Source organism: Arachis stenosperma, chromosome 10 (assembly GCF_014773155.1).
Source record: "Arachis stenosperma cultivar V10309 chromosome 10, arast.V10309.gnm1.PFL2, whole genome shotgun sequence".
In the NCBI taxonomy this organism is placed as follows: Eukaryota; Viridiplantae; Streptophyta; class Magnoliopsida; order Fabales; family Fabaceae; genus Arachis; species Arachis stenosperma.
The window spans coordinates 17,538,239-17,559,388 of NC_080386.1; the positions used below are offsets into that span (position 1 = coordinate 17,538,239).

At 35.0% G+C, this 21,150-nt stretch overlaps 1 protein-coding gene across 2 annotated transcripts; it reads left to right on the forward strand.

The window, feature by feature from the left end:
• The first annotated feature begins 10,622 nt into the window (after positions 1–10,622).
• Positions 10,623–14,902, forward strand: LOC130957425 (uncharacterized). Of its 2 annotated transcripts, XM_057884281.1 has the most exons (3): positions 10,623–11,117; positions 12,099–12,454; positions 12,948–13,158. In XM_057884281.1, the coding sequence occupies exons 1-2, from the start codon at positions 10,706–10,708 to the stop codon at positions 12,452–12,454; spliced, it is 768 nt and encodes a 255-aa protein (XP_057740264.1). In that variant the 5' UTR covers positions 10,623–10,705; the 3' UTR covers positions 12,948–13,158. The 2 variants fall into 2 exon arrangements, with proteins under 2 accessions (XP_057740264.1, XP_057740263.1); XM_057884280.1 differs by lacking the exons at positions 12,099–12,454; positions 12,948–13,158 and adding an exon at positions 14,192–14,902.
• The last annotated feature ends 6,248 nt before the right edge of the window (positions 14,903–21,150 follow it).

Consider the following 21,150-nt stretch of genomic DNA (forward strand, 5'->3'; position numbering starts at 1 on the left):
CGCGTCGCTCCTCGCGGCTATCTCCTTTTGATTCTTGTGCTGTAGAAACTCCATCAAATCTAGCCAAATGCTACCTAAAATAAACAGTATTGCACAAAACTTAAAATAGCATCCATAGTGGATAAAATATAATTAATTCTTGATTAAACTCAACAAATTAGATGCAAATTCACTAGGAAAATATAGAAAAGATGCTCACGCATCAAGCACCACCACCAAATCCAACAAGTTGGACACAACAGCTCCGACCAGTACAGATGATCTCGTCCAAGATCGACCTACAAATTTCAGGTAATGCTCGGAACAGATCCTAATGATGCTGCTAATGCCAATTTGGCAAATCCGAATGGGGATGAGCAACAAAGGAGAGTGCTTGGCTCTTATTCTGCTCCTACTGCAGATCTTTATGGAAAAAGCATTGTGGTGCCTCCTATAGCTACAAACAACTTTGAGTTGAAGCCATAATTGGTCACTTTGGTGCAACAAAACTGCCAATATCATGGTCTTCCCCACGAGGACCCAAATCAATTTATTTCCAATTTTCTGCAAATTTGTCATACTATGAAGACAAATGGAGTGAACCCAGAGGTGTACAAACTAATGCTCTTCCCATTTTCTCTGAGGGATAGAGCAAAGCTATGGCTAGATTCCCAACACAAGGAGAGTTTGGATACTTTGAACAAGGTTGTTACTGAGTTTCTTACTAAATTTTTCCCACCAAAAAAGCTAACTAAGCTTAGGGTGGAGGTTCAGACCTTCAGATAGAAGGATGGTGAAACTCTTTATGAAGCTTGGGAGAGATACAAGCTACTGACTAGGTAATGCCCTCCGGACATGTTCTCTAAATAGACACAACTAGATATCTTCTATGAAGGTTTGGGTGAAATGTCCAAGATATGCTTAGATAATTCTGCAGGAGGCTCATTGCACAAGTAGAAGACACCGGAGGAGACTATTGAGCTTATTGAATTGGTTGCTAGCAACCAATACTTATACTCATCTAACAGGAATCCTGTGAATTTTGAGACCTCTCAGAAGAGAGGCGTATTGGAAGTGGAAGTTGTTAATGCTCTTCTTGCCCAGAACAAGCTTATGTCTCAGCAAATAAATCTACCTACTCAGCAGATGGGTGGCATGCAAATCTCAGCTATCAACACCTAAAATCCACCCCAAGAGGTCTCTTATGACATGACAGGTAATTTTGTGTAGAATGATATTTATGATTATGCTCAATTCTCTTCTGAACAGGTCAATTACATGGGGAGTATTCCTAGAAATCCCAATAACGATCCCTATTCTCAGACCTACAATCAAGGGTGGAGAAATCCCCCAAATTTTGGGTGGAGAGCTATGAAGCACGGATTTTCTCATGGTGCCGGCGTATTCGTGTCGGACACAAATCCGACGCCGACACGCGGTGGATACTTCAAACAAGCGTATTGGCAGCATGTCTTCTTGCGGTGCAGAATTTTGGTGAACTGGTCACGAATCCAAACAAGTTCGACCCGATTTAGATGTTCATGAGACGGATCTTTCTTCTGGACTGCAAATCTTCAATTAATTTTGTGATTTTATGGCCCGATTAACCAATTTTTTCTTTCTAATTTTAAAATATTCTAAAATTAAAACAAATCAAAATTTAAATTTAAAAATAAAATAATTAATAAATCAAAATCTAAATATATTTACCGTTTGTCTTTGGTAGCTTACTTACTCACTAGCTTAGCCATTCTTAGTTCTCTGCGTTATATTGAAGAAGAAGAAGAATAGAAGATACAGAGGTTAAAGACGAACTGAAGAACTACATTGTGTGGTGCTTGGTGTTTGCAAATGCTGGAAGCTGTGGTGTTTGTAGATGATGGACTTGGAGGAGAAAAATTGATACATTTTCTGTTAACGAGATGACAAGAGTAGATTAAAATTTTTTATTTTTTTAATAATTGCATAATTTTAAGACTTTTTTATGCAATTATATTTACTCTTATATGTACAATATGATATTTTATTAATTTAATATATTATTTAAATTTTAATTCACAACATATCCTAAACGTGTTTGTATCCAATTTTTTATAAAAAGAACATGTCGGCGTATTCGTGTCGTGTCGTGTCCGTATCGCGTGTCGTATCGGTGCTTCCTAGGTGGAGAGACTAACCTCAGAGACCTCAGAACGTCAACAATAATTCTCAGGGTGGCTTCTAATAGAACAATTACAATAACCGCCAGTTTCAATCTCATCAACAACAACTACCTCCACAGGCAAATTCTAAATCCCAAGAAGATTCTAATTGGGAAATGATGAAGAGTTTTGTGCAGAAAACCAGAGCATCAATCAAGAATTTGGAGATTCAGATTGGTCAAATAGCCACCAGAGTTAATGAAATTGATCAGAAGACCACTAATAGCCTTCATGGTAACACAATTCCAAATCCAAGAGAGGAATGCAAGGTTATCACCTTGATAAGTGGACAAATGGCAAGTATGAAAGCACAAGTTGATGAGGAGCTAGTTGAAAAAGATTGCAAGGTTATTCAACTGAGAAGTGGTAAAGTAGCTGGCTCTGAGACCAAGGCCAATGAAGAGTTAGTTGAAAAAGAAGCTCCAGAGGAGAAGAAGGAAGAAGTAGAGCACGCCTCTCCAAAGCGTGCGGACAACCCATTCCCAGACTCTCTTGACACTTATCCTACATTGCCAAAGGCTCCTGAGTACAAGCCTAAGATGCCATATCCTCAAAGACTTCAAAAGGAAACCAAGGACAAGCAGTTTTCAAAGTTCTTGGAAGTCTTCAGAAAGTTACAAATCAATATTCCTTTTGCTGAGGTTTTGGAGTAAATGCCTATCTATGTCAAGTTCATGAAGGAGATATTGTCAAAGAAGAAGCATTTAAAGGGAGATGAGACAATAATCCTGACTAAGAAATGCAGTGCCGTAATTCAGAATAACTTGCCAAGGAAGATGCCAGATCCAGGAAGCTGTCAAATTCCATTCTCCATTGGGAGCACAACCTTTGAGAAAGCGTTATGTGATCTGGGGGCAAGCATAAATCTAATGCCCTTATCTGTAATGAAGAAGCTGCAAATCCAAGAGGCACAACCCACAAAGATAGCATTACAGATGGCAGACAAATCTATGAAGCCTGCATACGGATTAGTGGTGAATATCTTGGTCAAAGTGGGTAAGTTCTTTCTCCCAGCAGATTTTGTGATTCTTGACACAAGGGAGGATGAGAATGCCTCTATAATTCAAGGAAGACCATTCCTAGCCACTGAAAGAGCTCTAATTGATGTAGAAGTGGACGAATTAGTGCTTAGAGTGCATGATGAGTAACTAGTCTTCCATGTCTTCAAAGATGTACATTCAGCAGGTGAAGAAGAGAGGTGCATGCAGACTGAGCTTATTGATCCAACCCTTCAAAAACCCCCTGATGATACATAGCAGAATCTGCAGCTCAAACCTCTCTTGGTAACAATCAATAAAATTTCTCCTGACATCAAACCTAAGTTTGGTGTTGGGAATGCATCATCTACCAAGGAGGAGGTTCCCAAAAAGAAGAAAATACCCAGAGGATGGAAAAATAAAAAGATCCCCACTGAAGGTTTCTCCCCAGGAATGAAGGTGGTGTTGACCAGCAATCCAGCATGGATTTATACAGTAACCAGAATTCTCTCTCTGGAGCATATTGAGCTACGTTATGGAGACACAGGAAAGAAGTTCAAAGTAAGGGTGAAGAGCTAAGACCCTATGATCCTCCTCCTAAGAGGAGCTGACCGTCAAGCTAGTGACGATAAAGAAGCGCTTGTCGGAAGGCAACCCGATGATTTCGTATCCTTAGTCATTTTGGTAGTAGTAGTTTTCTTAGTTATTTGATTTTTATTGAGTTTTATCTGATCATGCAGCTATTTTAGAACAGGAACTGAATATTTTAGTTCAAAAAAAAAAAGAAGAAGCATTCCACGCGCGCGCCTAGTGCGCGTTCGCGTCCATAATGAATGCGAATTGAGTGAGATTGAACAAAAGGTTGCGCTGGAGTTTTGCAGGAACTATGCCTCGCGCACCAGCTCACCCACGCGTACGCGTACCAGACGCGTACGCGTCTCACTGGTTCTCGAAAATCCACGCGGGAGAGCACATGGCGCGAACGCGCGCCTTGAAAAATCAACATAAATAGGTGCATAGCCGAAAGTTGTGCTGGCCTCACGCTGGGTTCATGCTAGAAGCACAGATTGACCCACGCGTACGCGTCCCTGACGTGTACGCGCCCTTTTCACCGCTTGGCAATCCATGCGCAGGAGCACTGGACGTATCCGCGTCCCTTCCCTTTTTCACAACCTGCGTGAACGCACGCAGTGCGCGTCTGCGTCGGTTGCGCCGCACACCATCACTATTCTTCTTTGCTTGAGGACAAGCAAACCTTTAAGTTTGGCGTTGACGCTTTGCTTATGGCTTTTCTGTTTAGCACCAAAGGGAGATGAATGTTCTTCATGGAGAAATGAGATGGCCATCAGCATAACTGAGGTGGTTGAGTTCCTTTCATTCTATTTCTCTCCCGTTCTTATTATGTTGTCTTCTGTTCTCTGTTGCTTTGATTCCTGCATGATCCTTAGTACTATATATATATAAAAAATTTTAAAAAAATAAAAAATAAATATATATATATATATATATATATATATATATATATATATATTGTCTCATGTATTGCTCACTAAGCTTGAATTCAAAAGAAAAAGAAGTAATGTATTGCATGAGAAATTGAGTTTGATATTTAAGAGTAGTCTTATTTACTTAAATGTGGTGGTATTATTTGTGATTTTGAATGCATGACATGAACAGTGCATATTTGAATTTGAATCAAAGGATGTTGATGTATAAGGAACAGGAATTTAGAGAATTATTATGACTTCTCTGAAATAAATAAAAATTTAATCCTTGAAGCAAAAGAAACAGCAAAAGAAAAAGAAACCATAAAAGCAAGGTCCAAGGCTCTGAGCATCAATGACTAGGGAGGTCAAACATGATTTTAAAGCTCAAAGAGTTGTTTTCCTAGTCATATGCTTGTGGTGTGATTGTGTCAAGTAATCCTTGAGACAGAACACTTAGTTGTTTTCTGACGAACTGATTTCTATCGGTAAAAAAATTCACAAGAATATAATCGCGTTGTAAGTATAGTTTCTAAACCTACAGAGAATCCTTTCGCACAAAAGTTTGGTTGTCACAAGTAACAAAACCCAATAAAATTTATAACCGAAGTATTCAAACTTTGGGTCGTCTTCTCAAGGAATTGTAGGGAAGTATGATTTATTATTGGTTATGGAAACAATATTTTTGGGTTTGTGAAAGGTTAAGCAGGGAAAATAAATTGTAGGAAAAATAAATTAATAACTAGAAAAACTCTTGACAAGATATAAAAACTGGACGTCCTATCATAGTTATCCTTATCAATTATGATGAGAATTGGATTTTGCTCCCACCTTATTAACCTCTAACTATGAAGGTAAGTTAAGTAGATGAATCAATTTGATTCCTCATATCCTAGTCAATTCCTAAGAAAAGACTAGAGTTATTGGAATTCAAATTAATTAGCAAAGATAACAATTATTAATCACAATGAGTTTGATAACTCAGGTGTCTCCAATTAATCAATTCATCAATTAAAGCCAAGAATATAAAAAGCTAAGTAAAAATCATAAATCTGAAATATCTCAAATTATATTTAAACATAAATTCAAATCTAACATGAAAGGGTTCATAAGCCAATTTGTCAACATGAGTCAAATACAAGTAAAAGCATTAGAGTATCCAGAAGTAGAAGAGAAACATAAATTAAAGTAACATTGAACCTAGAATGAAGAAGAATAATCCTAAATCCTAAATCTTAAAAGAGATGAGAGAGCCTCTCTCTCTCTAGAAACTACATCTAATCCTGAAATTGTAAATTATGAATGTTATGTTAATGAATGGATGCATTTTCTCACTTTATAGCCTCTAATCTGTGTTTTTTGGGCAAAAAATTAGGTCAGAAATAGACCAGAAATTGCCCCCAGCGATTTTTGGTACGTACAGGTTGCTGCAAAGTCACGCGGAAGCGTCGTCCACGCGTTCGCGCAGATTGCATTTTTTCCAGGTCACGCGTTCCCGTCATTCACGCATGTGTGTTGCCTATCTTCAAAGCAGATATGGCAAATTATAAATCGTTGTGAAACTCCGGATGTTAGCTTTCCAACGCAACTGGAACCACCTCATTTGGACCTCTGTAGCTCAAGTTATGACCGTTTGAGTGAGAAGAGGTTAGGTTGATAACTTTGGCAATTCCTTCAGTTTCTTGTATTTCTTCCACTTTTGCATGCTTCCTTTCCATCTTCTGAGCCATTCCTGCCCTGTAATCTCTGAAATCACTTAACACACATATCACGGCATCGAATGGAAATAAGAGGGGATTAATATTAGCAAATATAAGGCCAAAGAAACATGTTTTCAATCATAGCACAAAATCAGGAAGCAAAACGTAAAACATGCGATTTCTATGAATAAGCGTGAGAATAATGGATGAAAAATCACTCAATTTAGCACAATATAGACCATAAAATAGTGGTTTATTATTTTTCTAGTGAATTTGCATTTGAATTGTTAAGTTTAATCAAGAATTAATTGCTTTTTAGCCACTATGGATGCTACTTTGAGTTTTGTACAATTCTGTTTATTTTAGGTAGCATTTGGCTAGATTTGATGGAGTTTCTGCAGCACAAGAATTAAAGAAGATGACAGCAAGGAGCGACGCGCACGCGTACCTGATGCGTGCGCGTGATTTGGAGCTTTCCTTGGTGACGCGGGCGCGTGGATGACGCGTACGCGTGATTTGAAGATTTACACGGCGGTGCATGAGCGTATCTGACGCATACGCGTGACACGTGAAGAAGACTAGCGACGCGTACGTGTGACTGACACGTACGCGTAACATGCGCCATGTGTAGAAAATGCAGAAAACGCTGTGGGCGATTTCTGGGCTGCTTTCGACCCAGTTTTCAACCTAGAAAGCACATATCAGAGGCTGCAAAGTGAAGGAATCAAGTGGTCCCCATCCATCAATTGAAGACTTGTTGATTGCCATAATTAATTCGGATTTAAATTTAAATATTATTTAAAAATAGAAAAATATATTATTTAGTTTTAAAAATTAGGATTTAAATTTATTAGGATTAGATATAAAAGACAACATTAATTAGTTAACTAACCTTCGGTACCTCAGACAATTTACCTGAATCCTTATTTTCTCTCTGAGTCATGAGCAACTAAACCTCCATTGTTAAGGTTAGGAGCTCTGTCTATTGTATGGATTGATACTCTTATTTTTCTATTTTAATTCATGCTTTGATTGATATTTCAATAATTATTTTCGTGCTTTATTTTATGAATTTGGGTGGAACGGAAGTATGACCCATGTTCTAATTGAGTTCTTGTAGAACTTGGAAAAGTTCTTTACTTGAACAACAGCTTGAAAACATATTATTCTGAATTTTTAATTGTTTGTATTTAACGAGATACGTGACATATAATCCCCTTATTTTTGGATAATTAGGATTTTTGTGGCATATAAACTGGAATTTGATCATCACCCTCCAATTGGAATTAATTGACCAAGGAATTGGCAGTTGATGAATTTTAGAGGAGACTAGGAAGGTCTAAGGAATTAGGGTCTAGTCACAAATAGTTTGCCATGAATTAAATCTTGCATGATTAAAATAGTTAATAAAAAAAGTCAATCAGAAAAATAGATAACTCTGAAGTTTTAACTATTTTCTCGCATATTTTATTTTCAACTTAATTACTTGCTGCCTTCTGATATTTTGAAGTCACTTTTTAAATCTTTTGAACATCTCAAAACCTTTTTCTGCTTGCCTAACTAAGTAAATCATTTAACCATTGTTGCTTAGTCCATCAATACTCGTGGGATCGACCCTCACTCACCTGAGGTATTACTTGGTACGACTCAGTGCACTTGCCAGTTAGTTTGTGGGTTATAAATTATCACACCATCAATCATATAACTTTAAAGTGCTCTTCTAATTATATATAAAGAGATTAATAGACAAATAGATATATTCATATCAATATTACTAACTTAAATGTTAAATAAAGACGGGAGAAGATAGTATATATAATTTCTTTATTATATTATCATTACTAAGCAAAAATCATGGATGATTATTTGGATATTGTATATAATATAAAAATTGGGTATCCTATCCATTTAATTTTGTTGTTTTAAAAAAGAATAATAAAATACAGAGTAAATTATTATTTCTATCCACGAAAATCAAAATCGTTGACACATTTATTTATAGAAAAAAATTATCATTTGTATCCATAAAATGTGAGTTTCGTACAACAAAATTATCCAAACATTAAAATATTATCTAAAAATTTCAAACTACTTATATCATCATCACGTTACTCTCTCTCTCTCTCTCTCTCTCTCTCTCTAAAACATGTATGTTGTTACAGTAAAGACATTAACAACAGTAGCAGAAAATATCAAATAGAGAAGAATCAGAAACCAATTGAGTCGGGACAACCACATCATAGCAGAAGAAACATATCCAAGGCCACAAATTCAATGCTCAAGGTACAAGTCTACCATTTCGTCTCTGTTCCTTTTCATATTCTCCAATAACAATAGCACAACAACAACACCAGCAACAATAATAAAGGAATAATAGAAAATGAAAGAATAGAGGAAGGGTCTGAAGAATACCATTACAAAACTAGGCATTAAAGTCATAGGTGATGGTCCTCGGCAAACACTCCTCCTTCTGGTTCTCCAGCAGCAACAACTACCAGTGGATGAAATTCTCCTCTAATATTCTTGCAAAGCCACGGAGTCCAGTCCTCGTCAGAGACCGCGTCTCGCGCTCTGTAATGTTGGCTCGTTGTGGCTGATAGAGGTCATGCGACAGTGCTGATGGTTGGTGAATTGAAGTCGCTGTATTGGCTGATGGAGGTCGCGCGACAGTGTGCTTCAGGGAGTTCAACAAGTTTAAAATTTTCGGAGGCAAAGATAGGAATTGCTTATCGACAAAGCAGATAGGGAGTGCGAGAGTATCGAAGGCCTTGGGAGGTGGACAGGAAGATGTAGTGGCCTGGTGGTGATTGTGGGTCTTTTGGCCGCTGCAGTAGCGTTGGGAGAGGCCGCGGCGAAAGTTCACTATGAAGAGAGGTAAGAATGAGAAAAATGGGAAATGGAAAAAAAAAAAAAAAATTGTGAAGAGAGAAAGAGGGATGATGGTAGTATTGGTGAAGATAAAAATAATTTGGTGTTTTAGGTGATTTTTTGTGTTTGAATATTTTTATTATGTGAAACCCATGTTTTATGGTACAAATAGTAAAAATTTTTTTATAGATAAATATATTAGCACTTTTAATTTTGTGGATAAAAATATTAGTGTACTCTACAATAAAAAATAAAAAACAGCCAACGAATCTTGCTTCTTTTTGAGATCTTACAACATTTCTAGCATTTCATGTGTTGTTTTTTTATGAGGCCCACCCTATGAAACAGCATGCCTGCATTTTCTTGAATTTTTTTTTTCTAGTTTTTATGACCAAGACAAGTGTATTAAATTTCAAACTCCTAAAATATACGAGACGAAAATGCATGTTTAATTGGGTAATCGGGTTGGCACAGTCAACACGAAATATGGTATATAGAATATGTTGTTGGATCATCAATTCGATTACAATTTCGTAGAAAGGTATAAGACTTTTAGCGGAGTCTTTTCACATTCTTAAAATTTGAATTTGAATAGACTCAAAATATTTAATATATTGACCAATTTTATACTCTCTCTATTTTATATCTGTCATAAAATAAAAATTACAAATCAAGAAAAATAAAAAATAATTTAATAATAATAATAATAATAGAAAATCATCTATCTTTTTAACTAGATCAAATTGTATTCTCGTACTAATAAATAGAAATCTTAAAAAAGATTACATTGTTATTAGAAATAATTCTTTTAAAAAATAATACTACTTAAATATTATAAATGAAAGAAATATTTTAAAATTCTGAAAATCCACAAATGACATTGATATTACAAAATAGAGGAGTATTAATTATGATTTTTAATTTATTTGATAATCTATTACTAATCATCCTAACTCTTAATGTATAATTTGAAAACTATATATAAAAAGTTATAATTTATTTTTTTAATTTTTTAATATATTAAATTTTTATTTTATATTTTTTAATTATTATTAAAATAAATAGATATTTTTTAAATATAATAAATATATAATCTATAATTATAAATAATATATAAAATTATATATTATATTAAATAAAAAAATACTAAAAAATCATCAGATTTATTTATTTCGATCATCACTTAATCATCAATTCAATAATTCTTTTAACTTAAAAATTTAACAATATATTTTATTTTATATTTTTAAATATTAATAATTAACTCATGATAAAAAATAATAAATTTAATCTTTTTAATATTTTTCCTAAAAAAAATATATTTCTATTGTTGTCCCCTTGACATTTCAGTTTTTCTAATTAACCTCTTCAAAGTTCAAACTCAAGTAGTACAAGTATTCGTCAAAACATATTATATCACTCATGATCATTCATAACATTTGTATAGAAAAGTAAAACCATTTGCATATGAATCCATTAGTTATCTAGCAGCCGTCATGACATCTCTCTCTAAGCTCTTCAACCGTCTTTGCGGCAGAATAATAATCCTATTAGCATACCTGCTATTACAACTAATCATCTTAATTAAGAAGCTAGAATCATCATTTACAGGTCCAATTGCAAAATTACAGTACCTGAGATTCATCGAAGAGAAGAACCCAACGATTCCGTACACAAATGAGATGAAACCACGTCACGTGCAGTGCACGGTGTGTTTGTCGGAGTTCAAGGAAGAGGAGAAAGTGAGGAGCCTTAAATGCCAACACGTGTTCCACAGGGACTGCTTGGACACGTGGCTGCAAGAATACCGCGCCACGTGTCCGTTGTGTCGGGTAAAATTGTTGCCGGACGATGTTGTCTCCAAGCGTCGTGTGCTTCGAAGCCAACTTGGATCTGATGTTAATGGTGGTGAGCGTCTTCCATTCTTTTTGTCCGCGTTACATGGTGGGAGTTAGTTCATACTTCATAGAATTATGGTTAGTTGAATCAGCCTATATAACTATCAAAATATCATATATCTTCTTGAAATTAATTATTTCTTATTTTTTGAATTTATTAAAAAAATTTATGTATTTATATAAATATTTTTTAATATAAGTCAAGAAGTGAAAGAGAGAATCAATTTAAAAATGAGATTTAAATATTATTTTAATCGGATAATAAAATCCATCTCTTCTCTCAATTTAGTGTTAGACATCTGAGGCAAATCTCAGAGGCAGTAGTTAGATGGTGGATAAAGAAAATAGGAATTCGGTTACTCTTACTCAGCTGAAAAAATTATATTGTTGGTGTATTCTATTATTCTTTTGTGTAAATATATTTATATTGGAAAATAAGGGTGAAAGTTGATAAGATTTTGAATATTATAGTTTAAGGTGCACAAATGAATTTTTTCTTTCGAGTTATTCATCCTCAAACGTAGTTGTTAGTGAATTGGTTATGATATTCCTCGAAGAAAATTCCACTACTCTCTAGAACTTATAAAACTGAATGAAGAACATGTAACTTTTTAGAACATTCAATCTACTTATACGTCGAGTAATTGTGTTCTCATGTTGCACATGTACAGTGTTAGTCATAGTTATCAAATTCGGCTCAATTTGGCCGGTTTGATTAAAAATTCGGTTATTTAGTCATCTAACCGAATCGATTCACTTGTTGAACCGATCTTGTATTGGATCCGGTAGAATCCAGTTTCAACTCGGCGGGTTTTAGTTAAACCCGATAATCCGACCGGTTAATTCAACCCAGTTCGGATCATGTTTCTTTTTTTTTTTAAATCGAAATTGCGTCGTTTACCTTTCGGTTACCCCTGCCCCTTCAACTAAACTCTAATGGCTATTCTCCCTTTCCCATTGTCCCTAATATGAGAAATTAGTCTGATTCCAGTGGAACCCCCCAGCCAACCTCGTCTCTCTGCTCCTTCGTCGGCGACATTCGGCAGTCTCTCACCCTCATCAGCACCTCATCACTCTATCGTCTCTCCTCTCTCATCGTTACTCCGCTCACATCGTCATTCTCAGTCTCTCACGGTCACGGCCTCCCGTCGTCGCTCTCTCAGTCTCTCACCTTGTCTCCTCACCTCGTCGTTGTCGCGGTCCGTGCTCTTGCCCTGCGTTCTCTTCGTCGGCGACAGAAAGCTCACAGAAGACAGAAATCAAGAAGCATCTCTACATCTGCTCCTTCGGGCCAGTCAGATGGCAGTGGTCGTCTTCTTGGTCGCGGTCTGGAAATCAGTTAATTAGGTGAGCTCCCTTCAAGTTTTTGACCCTAGTCTTTTACTAGAATTGTTGTTAAATACTGAACCTGGTGGTTGCTGTTGATTGTTGTAACTGAATTTTAGAGTTGTTGAAGGCTTGAAGCTGAGCATATTTTAGTTACTAGTTAGTATTGTTATAGAATCTGGTGGTTATTATTATTGTATTTGATTTTTTGGAGATGTTATTGAATCTGGTGGTTATTACTTCAATTAGAATTATTCTTGAACTTGAATCTGGTGACTGCTGATGTTGCATTTAGTTTTTTAGTGTTGTTGTTTGTTGTTGGTTGCTGTGTTGTTTTAGAGTTGCTGTATTTTTTAGAGCTGTTGTTGTTTGTTGCTGGATTTTTTTAGAGTTGCTGTATGTTGAATCACAAAGTTAGTGAACTTTGGTGGAATGGTGGTGGTTGCTGTGTTGCTTAAAAATTGACTTAAGTAAATCTTTTGTTGCTGAAAATATTTTTGGTTTTTTTTGCTAGAATTTTTAAAATATCTTCATCTCAAACACCATCAGAAATGCCACCATCTCAAGAACAAGCATTATCAGCAACTCCTACCCCTGATCTAACTACTAAAAGAGTTTATAATAATAGAGGAAAGACTGATAGGTCATTGTAAAGAAATTGTGGAAAAAACAGGAAAAATTACTATGAAGTGCATATATTGTGTTATCTTTCACTTGTTCTTGTTGATTTAAATTGAGAACATATTTTGTACTAGAGACTAGTTTATTATCTTTTTTTAATTATTAGTTATGTTTAAGAATTAATATTAGATTATTAATATTTGTAAAGACTTGCATTTTAAGTTTGAAGAAATTATTTTAGTTTTATTTATATAATTTTATATTTTTTAATTATGACCGGGTTAATCGGGTGAATCAATGACCCACCGGTTAAACTAGTAATTCGGTGACCCAGTCATATGACCGGCTTGATTACCGATTCGATTCTGATAACTATGGTGTCAGTCTATCTTACTCAAAAAATGTTGTATAACTAACGAGTAGTACTTATTTATGAAAGGTATTTACAAAATTTGAAGAATTTTTTGTGATAAGAATGAGAAATGAGCTGGATGCCCATTAATTTTTGGACGGGTCAGTTTCTCAATGAAAGAAATTTTGATTTTTAATTAATAGAGTGTGGAAAATTAAAGTTCCATATGTGTATAAATAGAGGCTTAAGCCTTTCATGATAACACATCAATAACAACAATAATCTTCTCTTTCTTTTATATTACTAATACAATTCTCTCTCTCTTTATTTTATAAATATTTAGAATACTTCTCTCACTCTTTATATATAATATTAGTAAATATATTAATCATCTCTATTATATTGAGATAGTAATTGTGGTGAATATTGCTATCTAATTATACCTCCTTATTTTATATTTATTACCTCTTTCTTATTTATTTATTTATTTTACAACACGTTATCAACATGAGACTCTAATCAAATTTTAGGAAGACTCAGGTAACAAATTTTCATTATGTCGAAACTCTCTCATCTTGAATTCAATGCTCTTGATATATCTGGAAATAACTCTTTATCATGGATACTAGATGCTGAAATCCATCTTGATTCAATGGATCTTGGAGATATCATTAAGGCTGAAATTAATACATCCCAGAAGGATAAAGCCAAGACCATGATTTTCCTTCATCGTCATCTTGACGAAGAATTGAAAAATGAATATCTCACATTAAAAGATCATGCAGATCTGTGGAAAGACCTTGAAGAAAGGTATAATCATCAAAAGACGGTGATACTTCCTCAAGCCCGATATGAATGGACGCACTTGCATCTACATGACTTTAAATCCATAAATGAATATAATTCTGCAATGTTTCGAATCACCTCACGATTGAAATTATTTGGGAAAAAGATATCTGATAATGATATGTTAGAGAAAACTTTCTCAACCTTCCATGCCTCGAATGTGCGCCTGCAGCAGCAGTATCGAGAAAAAGGATTTAAAAAGTATTCTGAGTTAATTTCTTGTTTTCTTGTTGCTGAACCCAACAATGAGTTACTTTTAAGGAATCATGAAGCATGCCCAGCTGGCGTCGCCCCATTTTCTGAAGCAAATACGGCAAATCATTACCCCAGAAGAGGTAAGTGGTAATGTTTTGGTAGCAAGAAAAATTATGGAAGGAATAAGAATTATGTTTACAAGAAAGGAACTCACCAGAAGTGGGATAAAAAAAGAAACTCTGGTCAATATAAATCAACAGAGGATAAGTGTAATACCCTCACTACCAGAATGTCACGCTTCCGGCTGTGCTACTCTAATAGAAAGATGTATTACGACCACTTTATATACTTAATATTAAAATAGGAGCCTATGACTCGGCACCGTATCGCTGATATTTTGAAAAATCGGAAATAAATACTTTACCTAAAAAAACAAACAGGCATAGATTCATATACAAGACTTCTTATATAATAGCTTATAATGTAATATACATATAAAACATGCAACTCCTATCCCTCTTATAAAATTGTAATAACAAAGGCGAGGGAAGAAAAATTATCTAATTAATACAATATTATATAAACCAAAATGCAGTATAACTCTTCACAATGCTCCTTCACCCGATTCCTGAAAAGGTAAAATTGTAGGGGGTGAGAACCTAACCACATGGTCTCACCGTGGAGTTTAAGAATTGTCATAAGAAGATATTTAATAAGAAAACTGTTTTCGAGCTTAGTGATTATCATAGCCTTATGAATCTTTTAAAAACTAGTAGCTAATCATTCAAAACCCTTTCAAAGAAACAGTATTTAATCTTTCAGAAATCTAAAACTTTTTTTTTTCGTATAAGAGAATCTTAATCAGAAACCAACCACACAGTCAATCAACACACTATCACCAATTAAGTACCAAAGCTCATTCTCAAAAGTGGCACACTAGGACAAATACAGGCAAAACAGACAAGAAAACTACAGATTTAGGTAGTAGTTACAGCAAATAGTTCAGGTAGCAATTAAGAACAGTCTAATAATTAGGCAAACCAAAACAAATTCAAACCCAAGCAAAGCATACAAATGCATATGATGTATGCATGTCCTATGACTAATGAGCTCATCTGTCGGTTATACAGCCAACCCGACAAGTCCAGTTTGCTAAACCATTGGACTGTCCCCTGACGCGCATCCCCATGAGTCTATGCATAGCTTTTTCTCATATATAAATATCAAACCGTTTAATGGGGGTACCATTTTCGGGAATTTATAAGTGCTCGGTCACCCTTATGTCGTAAGGCCAATAGAGTATCGAGTCTCAACCTGGAGCAAGTGGTGGCAAGCCACTGCGTCTACCCAGGAAAACTCGTGTCTCAGATAACTCAATTTCATAAGCCATATGGATAATTCATTCAACATTCATCAATATCTAAGTCATTCTCAATATCATCATTATTCATCAATCCATATCTCATCTCCAAATTCATTCAAAAATCATATCTCAAAGTCAATCCTCATCATCCTCCTTTCCATTCCGTTCATCAACAACCCCAATTCAAAACATAATTCTTTCTTTGATAAATAAATCAATCTTAAAACTTATAATGTTTAAAAATAAATCTTTTTTAAATAATTACTTCAAATGAAACTTCCAATTTTATAAAATTTCGGCAGCATCTCCTCTAAAACTCGGATTCTGCCACCCTTTTTAGGTCTCAACCAAACCAAACCAAATGCCTGTTAATCATTCAAATCACTTCTAATAACCATGATCACAACAACAATACTCAACCCGAGGAAATCAAAAAATCCTGAATTCAATCAACCAATCCTATAAATCGCAATTTAAACCAACTTTATTCAACAGCGTCAATCAATAATTAAGAATTCTCAGTCTTCTCAAACAGTTTCAAACCAAACCATTCCTCAAGCCCTGTTCGAACCATTTCCAAAATAGTAAATTATTCTCGATAAACAAACCATTTCCAAATACCAAGTCCTTTCCAAATTTGTTTTAAAATCAGATTCCGATATCAAATCGGGTTCAATATCAAATCAAATTTCAAAATTAAATCTTTTCTAAAATCAAACTGTTTTCAAAATTAAACTAAATGCCAATATTAAATCTCTTCCAATAATTCAAGGAAAACCACTTTAACAACATCAATCAACTAATCATAATATCTCACTTTCTCAATCGATCAATCTATAAATCGAACTAATAATCTCATTCATCCAAAACAACTCAATTCAATTTATAAGACTTACGAAATCACAAAATGTATTTTACGCATTAATATTGATTTATAACAACTCTGGAAATAAAACAAGTTTTAGAAAAGCACCCCTACCTCAGTTAGTTGAACCCCGTCGAATTTAAACGTGATGATCTCTTCTTTGTTAATTTCAGCAGTGGCAGCAACTCCAATAGTTTGTTTGTACCATTAATACTATCACCTATGATAATTCCATCAACAAACAGGGAAGGCAGAGCAGCAGTGTTAAACAGAAACATTGTTTTTCCTTACTCAGAACAGAAAAGACTAAGAAACAAGATGAAAGCATAGTAAGGAAAAGTGTACAGGTTCAAGAATAAGAGAATCAAAACCAGAAGAAGAAGGTTGGTGCTATCTTCGACTCTGATGGCGGTGCAAGACTCACCGGCGACCGTGGCAGCAACGGCAAGGATGGTGGCTCCTCTGGCTCACACGGCTCTGTATCCCTCTCTCCCTCTCTCCCTCGCGTAGTTCTTTTCTGCATGGTGGAATCCAACAGGGACCGGTAGCGATGGAAAACCCTTATCCGGCATCATTCTTGCTTTTTTTCCCTTTTTCTGGCGACGGCGACGACCTCCAACAACAACAGCGGTAGCAAATCAACGGCGGTTGAGGCACGGCAGTGACTGCTCAACCCTTCTCCATGACGGTCCTGCCCTCCAACAACAGCAACGTATGCAAACTCCCTCTTTCTTCCCGATCTCCCTCTTCGTGGCAACATAGCGACGACGACATGGAGGCTGGAAGACGAAGCAACTCAACGATGACGGTGCTGGCGCGGACCAACTCAGCGACGACGGTGTTGGTACGGACCCTTGACGGCAGCGGCTTGGAGGAGAGCTGACGCGGCCTCTTCTTCATTTGCGACGGTGACACGGGCTCGGCTCCATGGAATGGTGGCGATGGCGCGGTGGCATTGCGGTGGCAACAACAGCTCTTCTTCCTCCATTCGCAGCTGTCTCTTCCCTCTCTTTCCCCCTTTCCGTTTCCCCCTTTTCTTTTCCTTCTTAGATCTCCCTTTCTTCCTTTCTTTTTTTTCTTTCCCTTCTTTTCTTTTGTTTTTCCTGAAGGCTGAGGCATAAGGAGTGAGGGGGTGATGGTGGTAAATTAGGATTAGGATAGGGTGGTTTAGATAGTTTTAATAAAATTAGGAGTATAGAGTATTTAATTAAAAACCTAATTTTAAAATATTAAAACAATTTTAAAAATGTCATTTGATTATTAATTTACTAATTGACTTTTAATCGAATATTTTAATTTAAAATTAAAGATAATATAATTAATTTTCTTTGTTTATAAAATTAAAGTATTAAATTCTAGAATCTCTATTATTTAATTAAATTGTATAAAATTCTTATTCTTTTGCAACTGTTAAGCTGTATAATTTAAATATAGAAAATTATTCAATAATTATAAAATTAAGTAAAATTTTTAATTTAATTGTCAAAACTTGATTAAATTATTTTTCATAAGATAATTTCTAAAAATAAAGTCTTTAATGAATAAATAAATTGAAATTAATCCATAATAATATTTTTTTGAAAATTATGGGTCTTACAATAAGTGTTTCCGTTGTGGTGGAAAGAGCCATTGGTCACGTACCTGTCGTACCCCAAGGCACCTAGTCTATCTTTATCAAGCATCTTTGAAAAAAGATGACAAAGAAAAAGAAACAAATTTTGTTTCAAATGATGTTGAAAATTCTATCACTCATTATGATGTATCTAATTTCTTTGAGAATTTTGAAGGAAATATTGACCATTTGATCAATGATGAAATAGTTTAATATGTTTGTTTGTTAAGTATTCATGAAACTTCTTGTTAAGTTTTATTTTCTATATATCTGAATTTCAAATATGAGGTATATAAATAATGTTTAATAAAATATTTATGAATTTCAAAATTACTGAATGTACCAAGATAATAATAATAATAAAATTTTTAGTATATACTATACTTCTTAGAAAAATATTTTCAATCAAGAAAATAATTTTATGCACATATACTTCTACTCATTTTATTATTATTATTTATCTTTGAAGAGAATGGAAAGGACACATAGTGAAGATGTTTGTCTTGCGGATAGTGTAAGTTTGCACACCATTCTCAAAAGTAATATATATTTTACCCATCTTGTGCCAAAAAAAGAATATGTTAATACTATTATTGGCTCGGGTAATGTGATAGAAGGCTCCAAAAGAGCTATAATTTTGTTTCTTGGAGGAACAAAATTTATAATAAATAATGCACTATTATCTACCAAGTCTCTGAGGAATTTGTTAAGTTCAAAGATATTCGCCGAAATGGATATCATGTTGAAACAATGAATGAGGAAAATAATGAGTATTTGTATATCACAACCCATAATGCAAATAAAAAGGTTATATTAGAAAAGTTACCCTCACTTTCATCTGGGTTGTATTATACTAGAATTAGTGCAATTGAATCACATGCCATTGTAAACCAGAAGTTTACTAGCCCAAATAAATTCATAACTTGGCATGATTGATTGGGTCATCCGGGAACAACCATGATGCAGAGAATTATCGAAAACTCTCATGGACATTCACTAAAGAATCAGAAGATTCTTAAATCTAGTGAATTTTGCTGTGCTGCATGTTCTCAAGGGAAGTTAATTTTAAGGCAATCACCAGTAAAGATTGGATTTGAGTCCCCTGAATTCCTAGAAAGGATTCAAGGTGATATATGTGGACCTATTCATCCACCATGTGGATCTTTTAGATATTTTATGGTCCTAATAGGCACATCTTCGAGATGGTCACGTGTGTGCATATTGTCTTCTAGCAATCTGGCGTTTGCGATATTACTAGCTCAAATTATTCGATTAAAAGCACAGTTTTCAGAAAATTCAATCAAGCAATTCGTCTTGATAATGCTGGTGAATTTACTTACCAAGTATTTGATGCTTATTGTATGGCTAATGGAATAAGTGTTGAACATACAGTAGCTCATGTTCACACAAAATATGGGTTAGCAGAATCACTTATTAAATGCTTCCAATTAATTGCTAGACCCTTACTAATAAGAACAAATCTCCCAACATCGATTTGGGGGCATGCTATTTTACATGCCACAACACTTATTCGTTTGAGGCCATTGAGTTACCATAAGTTCTCTCCTATACAATTAGCTTTTGGCTAGCAGCCAAATGTTTCCCATTTAAGAATATTTGGTGTACGATATATGTTCCCATTGTACCACCTTCTCGCACCAACATGGGACCCCAAAGAAAATTGGGGATATATGTTGGATATGATTCTCCCTCTATAGTAAGGTATCTTGGGATACAAACTGGGGATGTATTTAAAGCCCGATTTACATATTGTCATTTTGATGAATCAAAATTTCCAACATTAGGGGAAGAGAATAAGCTTCATGAAAAGGAACTTAATTGGAATGCATCATCCTTGATGCATTTGGATCCTCGATCAGGGCAATGCAAACTAGAAGTTCAAAAGAATATACATTTGTAAATAATAGCAAATGAATTGCCTGATGCATTTTTCGATACAAAGAGGATAACCAAATCTTATATATCAGCAAAAAATGCCCCAATTTGAATTGATGTCCTAGTCGGACAAATTGCCACTGAAACAAATTCATGCCAGAAGCATGGTAGTCTGTCGGTTCCAAAGACAAAAATTCTCGAAAAAAGACATAGTAAAGACACCAGAAGTTATCCAAAATTCTGATATAGTTTTAACACCAGAAGACGTTCAGGTACCTAAAAATTATAAAAATGACGAGATCTCGATAAATTATGTCTTTACAGGAGAGAAATGGGACCGAAATAAGACAATTGTCAATGAAATATTTGCATATAATGTGGCATTAAATATCATTCATGATAGTAAGGATTCTGAGCCAAAATCAGTCGAAGAATGTCGACAAAGAAATTATTGGCCAAAATGGGAAGAAGCCATGAAGGTTGAGTTAGACTCACTTGCAAAACGTGAAGTCTTTGGACAAGTAGTCCGTACATCAGAAGATGTAAAACTAGTTGGATACGGATGGGTATTTGTGAGAAAACGAAATGAGAAAAATGAAGTTGTGCTCTACAAAATCCGACTTGTGGCACAAGGTTTTTCACAAAGACCTGTTATAGATTATAAAGAAATGTATCCCCTCGTAGTGGATGCGATAACATTGCGTTATTTGGTTAGTTTATCCGCATACTATAAACTATATATGCATTTAATGGATGTGGTAACAGATTACTTATATGGCTCATTAGATCATGATATCTATATGAAAGTCCCTGAAAGACTAAAGATATCTAAACCATTGGTGCACGGAATTGCAATCACACATTTGCAACTCCGCACAACTAACCAGCAAGTGCACTGGGTCGTCCAAGTAATAATTCCTTACGTGAGTAAGGGTCGATCCCACGAAGATTGCCGGCTTGAAGCAAG

Bases quoted from the DNA above. Each gene is read 5' to 3' on its own strand.
- LOC130957425 (XM_057884280.1), top strand. From the start codon at position 10,706: ATGACATCTCTCTCTAAGCTCTTCAACCGTCTTTGCGGCAGAATAATA. The intron at 11,118-14,191 runs GTGAGCGTCTTC...AAGATCATGCAG, and splicing joins TGGATCTGATGTTAATGGTG to ATCTGTGGAAAGACCTTGAA.